General features: G+C 40.4%; 2 protein-coding genes across 4 annotated transcripts in view; one reads left to right on the top strand and one right to left on the bottom strand.

Moving 5' to 3' along the window:
* Nucleotides 1-10,357, top strand: part of MDM2 (MDM2 proto-oncogene) — a 22,562-nt gene extending 12,205 nt beyond the window's left edge. For all 3 annotated transcript variants that reach the window (XM_015812460.1, XM_015812461.1, XM_015812459.1), the window contains exons 9-11: nt 1,693-1,842; nt 7,331-7,408; nt 8,887-10,357. In XM_015812460.1, the coding sequence (XP_015667946.1) occupies nt 1,693-1,842; nt 7,331-7,408; nt 8,887-9,435 (777 nt within the window). In that variant the 3' untranslated portion in view covers nt 9,436-10,357. The remainder of the gene's footprint in view (nt 1-1,692; nt 1,843-7,330; nt 7,409-8,886) is intronic.
* An 82-nt stretch (nt 10,358-10,439) lies between these two features.
* Nucleotides 10,440-17,616, bottom strand: part of CPM (carboxypeptidase M) — a 21,137-nt gene continuing 13,960 nt past the window's right edge. The window contains exons 6-9 of the mRNA XM_015812463.1: nt 15,814-15,984; nt 13,868-14,020; nt 11,701-11,849; nt 10,440-11,455 (exon numbers count right to left, since the gene is read on the bottom strand). Coding sequence (XP_015667949.1) covers nt 11,234-11,455; nt 11,701-11,849; nt 13,868-14,020; nt 15,814-15,984 — 695 coding nt within the window. The 3' untranslated portion in view covers nt 10,440-11,233. The remainder of the gene's footprint in view (nt 11,456-11,700; nt 11,850-13,867; nt 14,021-15,813; nt 15,985-17,616) is intronic.

The raw sequence follows: 17,616 nt of genomic DNA, 5'->3' as shown, positions 1-17,616 counted from the left end.
CCGCCGCCGCCGCTGACTCGAGTATAAGCCAAGGGGGGCATTTTTCAGCCCCAAAAATGGGCTGAAAAACTCGGCTTATACTCGAGTATATACGGTATATTATTACATCTACAGCCTTTTTGTAAATGCATTCACATTACAGATTTTGCAAAATAATAGCTGTTTATTCTGCTTAAATAAGCCAGTGATCTGTTAAATTATATATTGTAAAGTAGAGGAAGCTTTTATTAAAATGTGATTTTGAATTTGCAGGGTAGTTAATAGCATTTCAGGGTTAACTGGCATTTTCTTCAACATTTGGTTTGACAAAGCATAATGCAATAGTGCAATGATGGCGAACCTTTTGGAGACCGAGTGCCCAAAAACTGGCCCCGCTCCACACCCCCACCTTGCCCCACCCCACCTGCCCACAGGGCCACTCACCACCTCCAGGGCCCGCCACAAATCGCCCAGGCAGCCCAGCAGCACCATTGCGGCCATGCCCTCTGCCCGCGTCCCGCAGCATCAACTGTGCACGATGGGGTGTGAGGGCAGAGTCTTGTCTACGCTACCTGGCTGCCATGTCCTTGGCTGTGCTGCTCTGTGTGGGCCATGCTCAGGGGCGACTCTCCAGGGGGGTTGCTGGTGAGGAGGGGGTCACAGGAGGAGGCAAGGCTGGGGCAACGGCATGTGTGCCCACAGAGAGGGCTCTGAGTGCCGCCTCTGGCACGCGTGCCATAGGTTCACCACCACTGCAATAGTGAATCAGGAGTATGCAATGATATCAGAACTTGCCTCTACAAGCTGGAAACTAGCACAGTAAAATATAATGCTGGCTAAACAATTTCTTTAGACTTTTGTGTAGCACAACACCTGCTAAAATGCTAAATATTCCACATAGAACCAGGATAGGGCAATTCCTAAAACTGTATGACAACTGATGCTTTATGATCATTGTTGTTTAAACATAGCTTGTCTCTTCAGTTCATACCCATGTCATTTCAAGAATGTTCTTTCTTTAAAAAGATGAATGTTTACTTTTTAATTATGGTAGTAGCCTTTTTTTTTAAAGAAAGAAAATATTTATTTCCCATAGCAATGCCCCTACAGTTCAGGTAATATGTGTTCTTCCTTGTAGGAGCTACAGGTAATCCTCAACTTAGGGCCATAATTGGGACCTGAACTAATTGGGACAGCTAACTGATGTGGTCATTAACTGAGTCATGCCCAATTTTACCTTTTTTGCCATGATTGTTGAGCAAGTTACATGGTTGTTAAGCTAATCTGGCCTCCCCCATTGACTTTGATTGTTGAAAGCCCCCTGAGAAGATTGCTGATGGTGATCGTGTAACCCAGGGACACTGCAACCATTATAAATACATGCTGCTGGTTGTTAAGTATCTGGTTTTTGATCATGTGACCATGGGGATACTACAGCATTTGTAAGTCATAGGTCACTTTTTTCAATGCTGTCCTAACTTTGAAAAGTTGTTAAATGAATGGTCGTAAAATGATGGGTTCCTGTACTTTGATTAAAAGTAAATATAATTAACTATTTACCTAGAATTTTACTAGAAGTTTGTATCCTATTAGCACAGTTTTATTCCCATTATTTCAGATGCTCTTTTTCATCCCACATATGCATTATAATTATAGGGACCTCATCTCTTAAATTTTATTACTATTCTAATCAGAAACATTCTCTCTCTCTAGGATCATGCCAGTTTAAGTGAAAACTCGGACTGGTTAGACGAAGATTCTGTTTCAGATCAATTCAGTGTAGAGTTTGAAGTTGAATCTATCTACTCAGAAGACTACAGTCCTAATGAAGAAGGGTTTGAACTAACAGATGAGGATGATGAAGTATGTATATTTGAACCAAAATCAGATGGAATGTTGTTTGAGAAATGTAACTTCATATAGGAACACTTCATATAGGTAATGGACATAACCAAGTAGACATTACCAAGTGAACTATCAATCTCTCAAAATCTAGAGGTACATTTTCATGAAAAAGTATTCAGAATCTTTCAGAAGTTCTGCTTATCTTTGCTATTCACTATTATCAGATCTTCATGTAAGTCCTTCTGATATACCATGTTTTCCCCAAAATAGGACCTATCTCGAAAATAAGCCCTAGCCCGTTTTCACGCCTGCGCCAAATATAATAAGCCCTAGCCCTAAATAAGCCCTACATCAGAGCCTGTGCAGCTGGCCGGCCACCCATTCTATCTGCTTGCTGCCGACATGAGGCGGGGGAGTGCCACGGCCATGAAGCAAGGCAGGGTGGGGGGGGTGGAGGACGAAGCGAGACGGGGGAGGATAAAGCTTCTTTTCCTTACTCGCTGCCACAATGAAGCAGGAGACTGAGCAATGTACCGGTGACACAGCCACTAAGCAAGCCAGTGTGGGGGATGGAGGACAAAGTCCCAGCAGTATCCTTGGCTGCCCGGCCTGCACACCCCTGATGCTGGTGGAATGAGGCGGTGGTGGTTGGAGCAGCCCCTTTCTGGAGTGGGGGTTAGGATTTGGCATCCACAATGCCAAATCCTAACCCCACCCCAGGACATCCACAATGCCAAATCCTAACCCCACCCCTCCCAGTACATCCACAATGCCAAATCCTTACCCCCACCCCAGGCCATCCACAATGCCAAATCCTAACCCCCACCCCACCCCAGGGCATCCACAATGCCAAATCCTAACCCCACCCCAGGACATCCACAATGCCAAATCCTAACCCCCACACCAGCCCAGGGCATCCACAATGCCAAATCCTAACCCCTACTCCACCCCAGGGCATCCACAATGCCAAATCCTAACCCCACCCCTCCCAAGACATCCACAATGCCAAATCCTAACCCCACCCCAGGACATCCACAATGCCAAATCCTAACCCCACCCCACCCCAGGACATCCACAATGCCAAAACCTAACCCCCACACCAGTCCAGGGCATCCACAATGCCAAATCCTAACCCCTACTCCATCCCAGGGCATCAACAATGCCAAATCCTAGCCCCACCCCACCCTAGGACATCCACAATGCCAAATCCTAACCCCACCCCAGTGCATCTACAATGCCAAATCCTAACCCCCACACCAGTCCAAGGCATCCACAATGCCAAATCCTTATCCCACCCCAGGCCATCCACAATGCCAAATCCTAACCCCACCCCATCCCAGGACATCCACAATGCCAAATCCTAACCCCTACTCCATCCCAGGGCATCAGCAATGCCAAATCCTTACCCCCACCCCAGGCCATCCACAATGCCAAATCCTAACCCCTACTCCACCCCAGTGCATCCACAGTGCCAAATCCTAACCCCACCCCAGGGCATCCACAATGCCAAATCTTAACCGCACCCCAGGTCAACCACATTCCTTCACTAACCTACTTTCCAGCTCTGTTCTCCGCATGCAGGGCAACAAAAATAAGTTTGTGGAACTAAAAATAAAAGATTAACCTGACTTTCCAACTTCTTGCGGAAAAAAAAAGATCTCGCAAAGTTGGATGTTCTGATTGAATGTTTTTTTAACCAGAGTCCCACAGGCTTCTTTTGTTTCTCTGCACGCAGCGGCATAGAGTTAAAACAGGCTAGTGAAGGGATGCTTTGGGGAAGTGAGGGAAGCCGGGGAAGGGGCTGCTTTGACCACTGGCGCCTCATTCCACCAGCATCAGGGCTCTGCAGGCTGGGCGGCCAAGGATACTGTTGGGGCTTCGTCCTTCACCCCTCCACTGCCTCGCTTAGTGGCTGTGGCACCAGTGCATCACTCAGCCTCCTGCTTTGTTGCGCCGGCGAATAAGGAGAAGAAGCTTCGTCCTCCACACACCCCACTGTTTCACTTAGTGGCCGCAGCACAGGTGCATCGCTCAGCCTCCTGCTTTGTTGCGGCAGCAAGTAAGGAAAAGAAGCTTCGTGCTCCACCCCACACCGCCTTGCTTAGTGGCCGCAGCACAGGTGCATCGGTCAGCCTCTTGCTTTGTTGTGGCGGTAAGGAGAAGAAGTGGGCCGGAAATTCTGCATGGGGTTGCTGGTGCCGCCACCTCAAGGCCAGGCAGTTGTCAGCACGTTGATGGCCTGGCTGCAGGGCCCTCTGTCAGGCTGTCTGGGGTGCGTGGAGCAGCTCTGCATTCCCATCTTGTTTTGTCCTCCACCCCCCCACACACTGCCTTGCTTAGTGGCCACGGCATTGGTGCATCACTTTGTCCTCTACTTCCCCATCGTCTCGCTTTGTCCTCCACCTCACCCCACCCCCTACTTTGCCTCCTGCTTCGTGGCAGCCACAAAAAAATAAGACCTACCCAAAAAATGAGCCCTGGTGCTTATTTTGGCAACCAAAAATATATAAGACCAAGTCTTATTTTTGGGGAAACACAGTACACAGTGGGCACAATTATTAGGCAAGTTGTATTTTCTTATTTAGCAATGCTAATAAACCTCAAACCTGAATATTTAAGTAAGTAAAAGTGAGATTTGGTTTTCCTAGGAGAATATGTGTGCACAATTGTTGGGCAACTATTAGTGTGCAGAATTATCATGCAACTAAATGAAAATTTGCCCATCTCACTAGTTTATTTGCATCTGTTAAAGTGAGAATAATAAACAAACAGCTCAAAATGTACAAGTAAACATTTCTGACATTTCAAACAAAAAAATCAGTGAACAATATAGCCACCCTTTTTTTCCAGTAACGGTCATAAGCCTTCTATTCATGGAGTCTGTCAGTTTCTTGATCTGTTGACGATCAATGTTTTGTGCATCAGTAACCACAGTCTCCAAGACACTCTTCAGAGAAGTGTACTGTTTTCCTTCACCGTAAATCTACCATTTTAGAAGGGTCCACAAGTTCTCAATAGGGTTTAGGTCAGGTGAGGAAGGGGGCCATGTCATTATTCTTTCATCTTTAAGGCCTTTACTGGCTAGCCATGCAGTGGAGTACTTCGACGCATGCAATGGAGCATTGCCCTACATAAAAAATCATGGTCTTCTTGAAAGATGCAGATTTTGTCCTGTACCCCTGCTTGAAGAAAGTGTCTTCTAAAAACTGGAGGAGGTTTTGTAGTTGATTTTGAGTCCATCTTCACAATCCAAAAAGATCCAAATAGCTCATCTTTAATAATACCAGCCCATACCAGTACCTCACCTCCACCTTGCTGGCATCTGAGTCGAAGTGGAGCTCTGTGCCCGTTACTGATCCAGCCAAGGACCCATCCATCTGGTCCGTCAAGAGTCATTCATCTCATCATAAAACCTTTGAAAAATCTGTCTTCAGATATTTCTTGGCCCAGTCTTGCAGTTTCAACTTATGTGTCTTGTTCAATGGTGGTCGGGTTTAAGCCTTCCTTACCTTGGCCATGTCTCTGAGCACTGAACACCTTGTCCTTCTGGGCACTCCAGGTAGGTTGCAGTTCTGGAATATGACACATTGGAGGATAATGGGTTCCTGATAGCTTCACATTTGATTCTTCTCAAATCTTTGGCAGTTAATGTGCTTCTTTTTCTCTCTACATGTTTCTTGTGACCCTGTTGACTATTCATAACAAAATGTTTGATGGTTCTGTGGTGGGTCACACCCCAATATCTTAGGAATTTCAAGAGTGCTTCATCCCTCTGAAAGATTTTACAATTTTTTATTTTTCAGAGTCAGTTAAATCTTTTTTGGGCCCATTTTGCCTGAGGAAAACAAGCTGCCTAATAATTATGCACACCTTGATATAGGGTGTTGATCTCCTTAGGCTACACCCTCCCTCATTACAGAAATACATATCACCTGATATGCTTATATCCTCTAAGCATTCAATTTTATACAGCTTGGTGGAAAATACGCATGAAAATGATGATAATGGTCAAAATACTCACTTGCCTAATAATTGCGCAGTATAAATAAAAGGAATCTGAATTAAGAAATAAATTTTGATGCTGAGAGAAAATGCTTCTACCTAAATGGCATATTCTATTATTCTATTTTGAAAATCAATAAAGGAGAATATTTTTAGCTCAAGGTTGAAATGAGGGGTTCTTGGTGCCCTCTGAGCTTGCTTGTTTTCTTGCAGACATTTCATTAGCCAAACTACTAGATAACATAATCGGTGCTCTGAGCACTGTTTTCTGCAAGAAAACAAGCTCAGTGTCAGCTCCCCAAATCCTTATTGTCTCCCTTCCATATATTTCTTCTTGTGCTTTGCTTTGGGGCCTGCCATTATGCTGGGGGAAGGGGGGATATTTGCTTTAGCTTGGGATAACTTTCACTTTCTGCTTTCCTTCCTCCACCTCTATTCACTTGAGAAAGGAATGTCTCTCCCTTATCAGGGAGATGGTTACAGAGAAATGAAAACTGAAGAAGACCTTGAGATGCGAGCCAACTGTACCAGTTACCCACTTGTTTTGCCACCTGTGGATTGGCTGGATTTCAAATGGACATTATGACTTTGGTGGGAGGAGGAATATTGCTGGTTTAATTATATTGTTCAAGCTGAATTTTCTTCAGATCTTGCCTTGACTTTTCTACTGTCACTAACCCCCAATAAAAAGTATCCTTTTGAGAATGCCTGTTTCAAAAGTTCTGCTTTCTTGGGTGGTTAGCTGAGGTGGGTCCTTACACTCAGAGAGCACCAAGGACCCCTCGTTTTGAAAACAATCCAGGTTTTAAACCTAGGACCTTTCAGTGCAAAATACTACATCATTAGTCTTTTCAAATGTGTCTGATAGAGCTGTGTACTGACAAGTCCTAGATACTTTGAAAATTAGTAAAAAAAAAATTTGGAAATCCAAAAATAGCTAATAATGACAAAACAATGTACTGAAGGCTGTGCAATGCCTATAAAGCTTTCTATCTTACATCCATGTTTGCTTCCACCTCCAAAGCTTTAGATAAAGACTGGGTTTACTTATTGTGCAAAGTTAGGATGTGAATTATTTGCTATGGTATAGCACATTGTATGAAGCCAGACATTTGTCTTGTATAGACTAATTAATGTCTTAGTTTTCTGAACTGGACCTCTATAGCTTTTTAAAATAAGTAATTGTTTAATACAATTGATAGCTAATTTTGGAAGTATTCTGAAAGAGTAGGAAGCTGTTAACTGTTTCCTTTTTATCTCATTCTTATTCTCAAAGATAATTCCTAATAAGATTTTATTGATTTTAAAATTAAATATTGAGTCATTTGACTTGGAACGGGAAATTACTGTATTTTCTTCTCAAATAGTAAAATAATTGTTTGTGAAATTTATTTTCATTGATGGAACAGAATTAAACCTTCACAAATTAACTTTAATCTAGAGTTATAAAATGTATTTTGTGTGAATTTTAATTAAAAAATAATTTAAAAATCATTTTCATCAGGTATATCAAGTAACTATATATCACACCGAAGATAGTGATATAGATTCATTTGATGAAGACCCTGAAATTTCACTAGCAGTAAGTAAAATCTTGGTTTGAGACTAATTGCATGTTGTTTTCAGCTTTAATTCAGAGTCGTATTTCAGTGAAGGAGAGTTACAATCTATTTTCAGATGCCAATTGTATATTTTTCTCTAATAAATACTAATATAACAACCTAATTAGAAAAATATATTTCATAAATCTTTTAAAAATTATTTTGTTATATATAGGGTAATAAGAGTTCACTTTAGGAAAGAATGTATATTGATCCCTTTCCCCAAACCATTACATGTGGAATGATGATCATTTCCTTAATAATAGAGTCGATGTGATTGCATTGATGTAACAAAATGAGAATTGGGTATATCACCAAATCAATCTGCAGGAAATCAAGTATCTCAGACAGCAGAGTGCATTACAATAATATGGCACCAAGTCTGAAATTCTGTCAGGATCCTTTTCTGAAATTATCTTGGCGAAAATCTATTAATTTTAAATCACTTTTCTTTAAGCATAACTGTTCTGTCGCTAAAACCAAAGTGCTGTGAATAGCTGTACCATGAAGTATACTGCTCATAAAAATAAAGGGAACGCAAACCCCTTCAGTTCCATTGTAAACTGTTCCCTTTATTTTTTTGAGCAGTATATATTAAGTAGTCCAGACCCTGGCCAGTTAAAATACTTTTAACATGAAATTTTATTCCAATCATGGACATTTTGCCTTTCAGAATATATTCACCTCATATCTTATCAACCAATGCTTCTGACTTAAGACTTCTAGTCAATTGCTATTTATATGCAAAGCTTCAATCTGTCACAAAGGTACAAGTAGTACATATAGTTTTCCACTTACAACAGTTCATTTAATGACTGTTCAAAGTTATAACGGCACTGAAAAAAGTGATTTATGACCATTTTTCACACTTACAACCATTGTAGCATCCCCATGGTCACATCAAAATTCAGATGCTTGGCAACTGATTCATATTTATGACCGTTGCGGTGTCCCAGGGTCATGTGATCCCCCTTTGCGATCTTCTGAAAAGCAAAGTCAATGGGGAAGCCGGATTCACTTAACAACCGTGTTATTAACAAATGCAAGGATTACTTAACAACTGTGGCAAGAAAGTCATAAAATGGAGCAAACTCACTGAATAAATGTTTCACTTAACAACATAAATTTTGGGCTCATTTGTGGTATAACTCGAGGACTACCTGTATAGGCTTTACATATTTATATATATGAAAGCATCCAACATTATTAGCTCTTCAACATATTTCTAGATTACCATGCATCTATGGCATAGTGCCCTTGCTTTGACTTTATATGTCTATTTTGTACAAATAAGGATTGCAATGATCAGAAACAGGAGTTTATAAGTTTTGGCTACAAATACGGCCCCTTCTGAGAACTTTTTACAGCCCATCATGTGCACAAAAAACATCATAGTTTATCTTTTATTTTAATAAAGCATTTTCATTAACATAAATTATTTCTATCTAATTCATCAAAGGATTATTGGAAATGCACAAAGTGCAATGAAATGAACCCACCTCTTCCATCCCATTGCCCAAGATGCTGGACTCTTCGAAAGGATTGGCTTCCTGATAAAAAAACTGAAATAGCCAAGAAGGGCGAATTTCTAAACCCTTCACCATTAGATCCTGAGGACGGCTTTGATGTTCCTGACTGTAAGAAAGGAAAAATGAATGAGGATAAAGAAGAAAGTGCAGAACAAAGCCCTGAATCTCAGGAAAGTGAGGCATATTCACAACCATCCACATCTAGCAGTATGCTTTGTAGTAGCCAAGAAGACTGTAAAGAATCTGAGAAAGAAGACATTGAGGACAAAGAAGAAAGACTGGAACCCGGGCAGCCTATCTCCAGTGTAGAGCCTTGTGTCATATGTCAAACACGACCTAAAAATGGTTGCATAGTACATGGAAGGACAGGACACTTAATGTCATGTTTTGTATGTGCAAAAAAGCTGAAAAAAAGGAACAAGCCTTGCCCAGTTTGCAGGCAGCCTATTGAGATGATATTGCTAACTTATTTTTGCTAGCTGCAGTGCAAACAACTGTTCCTACATGTAGAATAACACAGAATGCAGTTTTGAATGCTTACACAAATATATTTATTTTCCAAAACATAGAAACTTTAAACATTGCACTGCAACTGACAGTATGATCAGAACATTCTCCAGTTTAGTTTTGAAATTTGCCAAAATAGCAAGCACATGTATACATGATGAAGATTGATAATTCAGAGCTTATTCTTTATATTTAATATAAAGAAATCTTAATATTCTTGTAAGGACCACAGAAATAAAGTATATATTCTGTTCTAAATCTGAAAACTACTGATTTACCTAAGCTGATCCAAATACTGTAGGCCAAGTTATATGTGATGTAGAACTTCAAATTACCCTTTTCCAAATACACGGATACAATGGAAGATGCTTAATAATGATTGAAGCAATCCTAGATGCTTTCCAGGTTCCATCTTGTCTAATATTTTTATTGTGTCTAAGTGGTTATTGGCTAGCAAACTAAGATTGTCTCAAAAAGAGCCTAAAGCTCGTGAAAAAAACTAGTTCTGACAGATCCCTTAATGCTGATTAAAACAAGAGGCAGACAGTTGTTTTGGGCCTGGACAAGCTTACAGTCTGTTCCCAATGTGAAAGCTCTACCTTTGCCTCAGTGAACCAATGAAGTTTTGATGATCTACTCAAGTTACATTCTTTAGGCCATGGTTACCATACCTGTACTATGGTGAAATTAAAAAGGATCATTTACATTTGTGCTGTGATCAAATATTATGGCAAGAATTCTGTTAAAAAAGTTTTTAGAAGAACTAATTCTGAAAGTCACTGAAATAAGACGTAGCATTCCAAGTACTTACTGTAACACATTCACAGCAAGCAAATAATGTACAATGAATGTGAGTTGCGACCTATAATTTACCAATAAATTTTCCCAATAAGCAATCAATCTTTGCTTTTGCTTATCTTCCATATTTTATTATCATGCAGTAATTCAGTTCACAGCAATAGTTTCCAGTCTTTCTTTGGTAGTGGGGAGAGGCAACAATATGTAATGTTAATTCTTTCTTTCCAAACGTACAATCTAAAGATTGTAGATGATGATCAATTTACTTGAAGCTTTATTTTCTAAAATGAGATCTGACAAAGAAGAGCCTCCATAATATGTTGTATTTCTTGGGGGTGTGTGTGCATGCATATAAAATAGTATTTCCCCATTTGTATTCTGGGGCAAAACTGCATTAGTACTGCACTTTTGGAATGTAAAAATAGTTTTTCACTGAAATATTTTCCCTAATTTAGAGTTCTAAAATGTGATTCCAAGGAGAGACGAGGAAAGGTAAAAGCAACAGATTATGCTTTTTTATACAGCACCATATCCAAGAGCATTTGTTATAGATGCTTAGTAGGTACTAATAAAATCACTCCATTGGCTCAGGTTGCTCAGAGTAGGTTCCATGTGTGTACAGACGCCCTGAACAGTGGAAAAAACTTGAAGCAAATAGTTGCATTCGTCTTAATGAGAAGACTGACCACGTAAAACATGCTATTGATCTCTTCTGACTTCTCACTTTTATCCCTAAAAGCCAGTTGTGTTAGAAATTCTATTAGAAATTCTATTTTAAGTGAAGATGTTTCATTAAATTAACAAATAATTATACCACTGTGACCTGAGTGCACATTTCCTTACTCTCAAAGGTTGAAACAAAATGCAGTTGTTAATTCAAAGGTTTTATTATCCAGAATATCTCAATGCTTTAAAATCTTCTATAGTCGAGTACATACAACTGTTAAAAAGCAAATTTAAAAATACAAATTTTTATATGACTATATATACAAAAATTAGAAAGTTAATACTAAGCACTGTAATAGTAAATCTACTAATACTGTTTGAGTAAAGTGATTTCAATGGGCATGGAACAGACTTTTCTGAGGTAGATTCCATTGAGAAAATAAAATCAAATTCATAGGCACTGAATTTTTCTGCACCATTTGGTAAAACCACTTCCTGTTGTAATGACATAAATCCAGGGAGGGTTGCCTGAAAAACAAATTTAAATCTTGTCAGTATGGTGATGTTTACTATTTTTATTTTCAGAGTGTTTAACATGAAGTTCCATATCAATGAATCTTTGCTCCATGTGCAGAATGCTCATTTCATATCCTAAAGTCTGAAACACAAGTTACTTCAAACCCCACAGATTGATACAGTTCAAGGGCCTGGGACAGAATATACAAAATACAAAAGTATTTTGGATAAGAGCTGGATAAATGTATTGTACTTACATTGAGAGTGTAGACTCCAGGCAAGAGGAGAAGGTAATATTCTCCATTTTTATTGGTTTTGTAAGGACATATGTGCCTCCTTCCTTGAACTTCCACTATCACATTTGCAATTGGTTTGTTATTTGGATTCAGAACACGACCTTTTACACCTATAAGGAGGAAAGAAGGGTGGTGTTTTTCTTTATTTTTTTCAGCCTGTAACAGAATTTCCTTTGCTACGGATGATCACAATTCAGTGATGATTCTTTGCAAGCACAACTGTGACTAAAGGGCAAGTTGGAATTTCTTGGCTATAGCTGTACAACAGAACAAGCCTAAATCATCAATGCATAACACATAAATATATGCTCCAAAGTAGACGGAGTTAATACAGATATTATTTCTCTGTGGTGGTGCTAATGTTATTGAACTCCGTATCCCTGAAATCTGATCAGCTCGTTAGGCTTCAGGAAAATTATTACAAACAGGATTGTTTCAGAGGGCCTTTGATTAATACACTAGATATTGCCATTTATGTTTATTGCTCTTCTGTAAGTCATTTTATGATTTAATACATGATTTTATTTTAGGGAACTACATGTTTTATTGTTAGGTAGTTTGAAATTGTACTATACATGTTTTCATTATGATGATGGTAACCCACTCTGGAAAAAACATGAATGAATGGGTAAAGGAGTACACAGGTGACCTGAGTGATGCTATCTCTGCCCTGATGATGTCTGGAGGTTGCAGGGATTTGGATGGGGGGGACAATAGATTTCGACTTAACCTTGACAAGATCAAATGGCTTTGGGTGCATCAACCCTCAAGATCTCAGTGTTTGTCAATTGGATGCAATTGCATATCTCTGTTCCGATCCAGTTTCCAATCTAGGGATTCTCCTGAACTCATGTCTTCTCAAAGAGCAGGTGGTGGGCATGACTAGGGGAGCTTTTGCATAATTCCAGTTTGTGCACAAACTGTGACCTTTCCTAGATCATGATTCCCTGTACTCATCTGGACTATTATGCATTCTACATGGGGCTACCCTTGAACTCAATTTGGAAGCCAACTGGTGCAAAATGCAGAAGTGAGAGCAGTCTTGAGAGCCCTTAGGATGGCCCATATTACCTCTCTGCTCCATAAACTTCACTGGCTTCTGGTCTGCTTCCAAGTACAGTTCAAGGTGTTGTTATGACCTTTAAAGCCCTTAATGGCATAGGCCCAGGCCACCTGATGAACACCTCATTCAGCTAGACAAGCCCCTCCTACTTATCCCGGCAAACGGCCTACTTCGGATCCCATCGGTCAAAGAACTATCTGTCAGGATCCAGAAGAAGAGCCTCCTAAAGAACTAGCTTTGCCGGCTGGCCTTGGTACCAAATCGGAGAATTCCCCAGTGGAGTGGTTGCTCAATTGATGGCAAACTCCCCCCCCCCCTTTTCCCTGTTTTCTGCTCTCCACCTGTCCATATTTTTTTTCATTGTTTATTTTATTGCTCTATTATCTTACTGCTGTTCTGTTTACACTCTTTTACACTCCCTTATTTTTGCAAACCACCTAGAGTAGCCCCACAGCGAGACAGGCAGCAAATAAACTTAACAAATAATGATAATATTTAGCACATATACATTAAAATGAAGTGAACATGTAGAATGAATAAACAATAAGTAGACAATATCAATGGACTTTTTGAAAAAAGAAACACACTTCACGTTCATATGTGAACTATAATTTGTAGTTGTAAATGTACATTTATTATTCAGTTATTCAGCCACTTCTGATTCTTTGTGATTATATGGATATTATTTTGCCAGGATGGTTTGTCAATACTGGTGGTCATCAATTTACAAGTGCTCACTTAACAATGGTTCCAAGTTATGACAGCTTTGGAAAAAGTGATTTCCACCTGTCCTTGAAGTTACAATGGTCCCAGAACCCCAGTGGTTACATGATCACAATTCAGGAGTTTGGCAACTGGCTCACATTTTACAACTAATTGCAATCTTCCCAGCCAGTTTCTGACAAGCAATGTTAATTGGGGAAACTGGACTTGCTTAACAATATTATCAGTGGCAATTCTTGTAGAAACAACCCAACAAATATAAATTGTCCTTTAAGTAATTTATTCCACAAGATTTACAGGATATCAGATTCCAATAAACTAAATGCAACAGAACTGACTTACCTAGATGAATTTGTTTAATGTATTCAATCAAAGCAATTTTATTGTTATCCCAGAAATCTTGAATCTTGTCTTCTAAGGGATAGTGACAACATGATAACTCCAATGTAATGTCAAAGCATTGTCCCCAAACATAATTATAATCCTGCATGCTACCTAAAGTAAAATGTTCAATTACATCACTGAAATGTCAGTCAAAAAATAAACAAGCATATTATTCTCCTGATTACTTCCATATTGCTTCTCATCCATCAATATGTGCTCTTGATCTGCAAGCAAGCACTTCTGCATCATGAATGAGGCTGGACAACACCAACACTGAACTTCTCTGCAGATGTCACCATCAGGTTTTGCAACTCCAAATAATTAATGATAATGCTAATTATTTTATCACTACTACCGGTATTGTCTAATGACTGCTTCCACTTAATTACTCATGTAATTAGGTGTGAACAGCACTTTTTTTCTAGTTAATGGCAATCAACCATAACATACTATAATTATTCTGATTGCATACAGTAGATAACATCTACAAATATATCCACTTTTGCATGTGGAAGCAAATAAAGTTGATGCAGACAATAGCAACATACATTTCAAAAATGTCTACATTTTAAAATAGGATTTGAGGTCTACAATTCTATTTAAACAAAGGTAAGAATTAAAATGACTTTGTTTTTATGTAGCAAATCTAAAGTTAAATTGAGGAATGTGGAAAATGAAGAATTGTGGTAGTCAGGAGAGGAGAAGAAGAACAGAACTTCAGACAGAAGAACTTCAAGGACTACAAAGAAAAAATACGTCGCACCTGAGGATGGATTATTGCTATTAAGACACGTCTGTGGCTCAAGGTTTTGGGCATGCTAGGGAATTACAAAAGGCTATACTCTTATTAATAGTAATCGTTGTGGTATCATAGGGTGATTAGCAATGGGAGCAGTGCATTATTGCTCCTTCAGCCTTCTTCTCATACCTCTTTTTGTTGACATAACACAGTGATGGCGAACCTATGGCACGCGTGCCAGAGGCGGCACTCGGAGCCCTCTCTGTGGGCACACGTGCCATTGCCCCAGCCTCACCTCCCCCCGTGACCCCCTCCTCACCAGCAGCCCCCCTGGAGGAGAGTCGCCCCCGAGCATGGCCCACGTGGAGCAGCGCAGCCAAGGACATGGCAGCCAGGCAGCGTAGATAAGACTGCCCTCACACCCCATCGCGCACAGTTGATGCTGCGGGGCGCAGGCAGAGGGCATGGCCGCCATGGTGCTGTTGGGCTGCCTGGGTGATCTGTGGCGGGCCCTGGAGGTGGTGAGTGGCCCTGCGGGCAGGCAGGGCAGGGGGGGCGGGCTGGGGCGGAGCAGGGGCGGGGCCAGTTTTGGGGCACTCGGTCTCTAAAAGGTTCGCCATTACTGGCATAACATATCACATAAGATCAGACATATAAAATGAACTCACTGTTAAGTATAATGCTAAAAAAATACAAATAATGTTGAATGCAATTTAGATGTTAGTCTGAATAGGTGTTTTAGCCTGTTTATTTATTCAACCAAATGTACATTGGAAAAATCCAAACAATTTAAGATGCATGAAGCATCTATACAAACACATCCTGTACCATTCTATCTTCCATACTTTCATGATTTTTTTCAGAGCACAAACATTCCTTATGTAGAAATACTGCTTGCTATAGCTTTGGAATGTAAATTCTTTTACCCCTTCATATGGCATAAATAGTTCTCCACTCCCTTATTTTCATCTTTGGCCCCAAAAGTATGTGAAAACCTATCTTTGTTTTTAGCATAAAATTAATCCATATTGGATTCCATATTAATCTCAGCAGTCACTACTGTGAGTTCTTCAAACTCTGTATGGATGACAAAGATCTTAAAATCTATAAGTATTCTACTATCAAAGAAACAGAAGAGGCACAAGGAAACAATGGAAAATTGTACCTTTCACTGTATACCAGTAATATCCATTTGTAATGCCATTTTTAAAGTAATTCATATCATCACACACAATCCCTTTATTCATTGTGCGATGATTGTTAGCATATGTGTTTGCAAGATGAACAAAAACATCATCGTCCACTGTTTTGCTAACACCATTTGCATCAATTGTAACTGTAGAAAGAAGGTGGTTGCAGTGAAATTTGTATTAATATTTAGTCAATTTAACGAATAAATATACAAATACAAATATACAAATATAAATAGTTAGAAATCCTTTCCAGATCTTCCACAGGCCATAGAATTTTCAGTTTTTTCCTACAAGCACAAAAAGATGATTGTACTTAGAGAGAGAGAGACAGTGTCTTGAAAACAGTTAATGCCTCTCTAAATTTGAAATTTTTACAGCAGAGGTAAATACAGAGGTATGAAAAATGAGATTATGCTATGGATCCCTGAATCTCAAAAGTCCATGCCATCACACCCCAAAAATAGAACAACAAATATTTTGCTCTCAACCATTGAGTTCAATTTTCAATCATCTGTTCACCTTGTACATTTTGTCTTTGGGTGCTCTCATTTCTTCTTTTGGTTAAACTATCATAGTATTTATGCTAATGACATGATGTCATTCTCTATTCTGATTATGAATGATATGGCATGATCATCCCTTTTCTGTTGCCTTCCCGTTTAAATATGCAGTTGAGATGTTTCTCACCATCTTAAACTAGATATGGAGAAGACTGAGCTTATTGTCTCTTATTCTGATCATCCTTCTCCCATTTCTTTTGCTTTTCAGGACTGTCAGTTGTAGTATTACTGTGTTTCCCCGAAAAAGGACCTATCCCCAAAATAAGCCCTAGCCTGATTTTACATGTGCACCTAATATAAGCCCTACCCCCCAAATAAGCCCTAGTTAAGACCCTGCTCTCTGGTTGCAAGAGGTGGGGTGAGGCGCACACATAAAAATCAAGCTAGGGTGGGGGTGAGCTGCCTCACATGTCCCGGACCTGATTACTTCCGGGCCCCTGCACCCAGGCTATTCCCGGCTTGGTGACCTCCCCTGCCAGTTCAATGACCCAGCTGCCCTCCCCCCTTTTCCCTTTCACCCCCCTCCCAAGCCAGATTGCCATGCTATGGAGGATGAGCCTTACCCGGTCCCCCTCCACTATTTCGGAGCCAGGGGGGAGTGATGGCGAAAGACTCTGCCACCACTGCACAACAGCCACGTCTGCTGCTGGAGGGGCTTTCTTCGGTCGCCGCCGCCCCCGCTTCGCCCTGCAGATCACCTGGAGCAGGGCGAGGAAGACTAGGCTCCCCTACCCTGATGGTTCTGCAAAGCCCTTGAGGAGCAGATCTGCTTCCCATAGGGGCCTTGGCCTTCCTTGCCCACCTCCAGCTGGCAGTTTTCCCGGAGCTTAGCATCCTTCCATACGAAGCATCCTTCCTTTCCTCTCTTCTGCCAGGAGGAAAATGGCAGAAAATGGGGCTGCCATTCCCAGAACTGAGAAGAGAGAAGCGGACCGATGCAGGGCAATAAGAAAGTGTTCAAGAAAGTGTGGTGGTGGTAGCTGATATCCCTCCAGCTGATTGTCAAATACCGGCTGTTTCGCAGCCAGTAGGCGGCGCTCGTCCTAAGGTCTTTGTGAAATCATATGCGGCTAGTCTCGTCAGTGGAATAAAATCCCCTAATGTGTAAGTTAACATCATGGAATGTAGGGGGACTCAATGTTCCCCACAAAAGACGCAAGATTTTTCACTATCTAAGACATTTTAATAATGACATTATATGTTTACAAGAGACTC

Source organism: Protobothrops mucrosquamatus, unplaced genomic scaffold, assembly GCF_001527695.2.
Source record: "Protobothrops mucrosquamatus isolate PMUCROS unplaced genomic scaffold, P.Mucros_1.0 scaffold85, whole genome shotgun sequence".
In the NCBI taxonomy this organism is placed as follows: Eukaryota; Metazoa; Chordata; class Lepidosauria; order Squamata; family Viperidae; genus Protobothrops; species Protobothrops mucrosquamatus.
The sequence above is the reverse complement of the archived record's forward strand: the minus strand, read 5'-3'. Positions and strand labels throughout refer to the sequence as shown.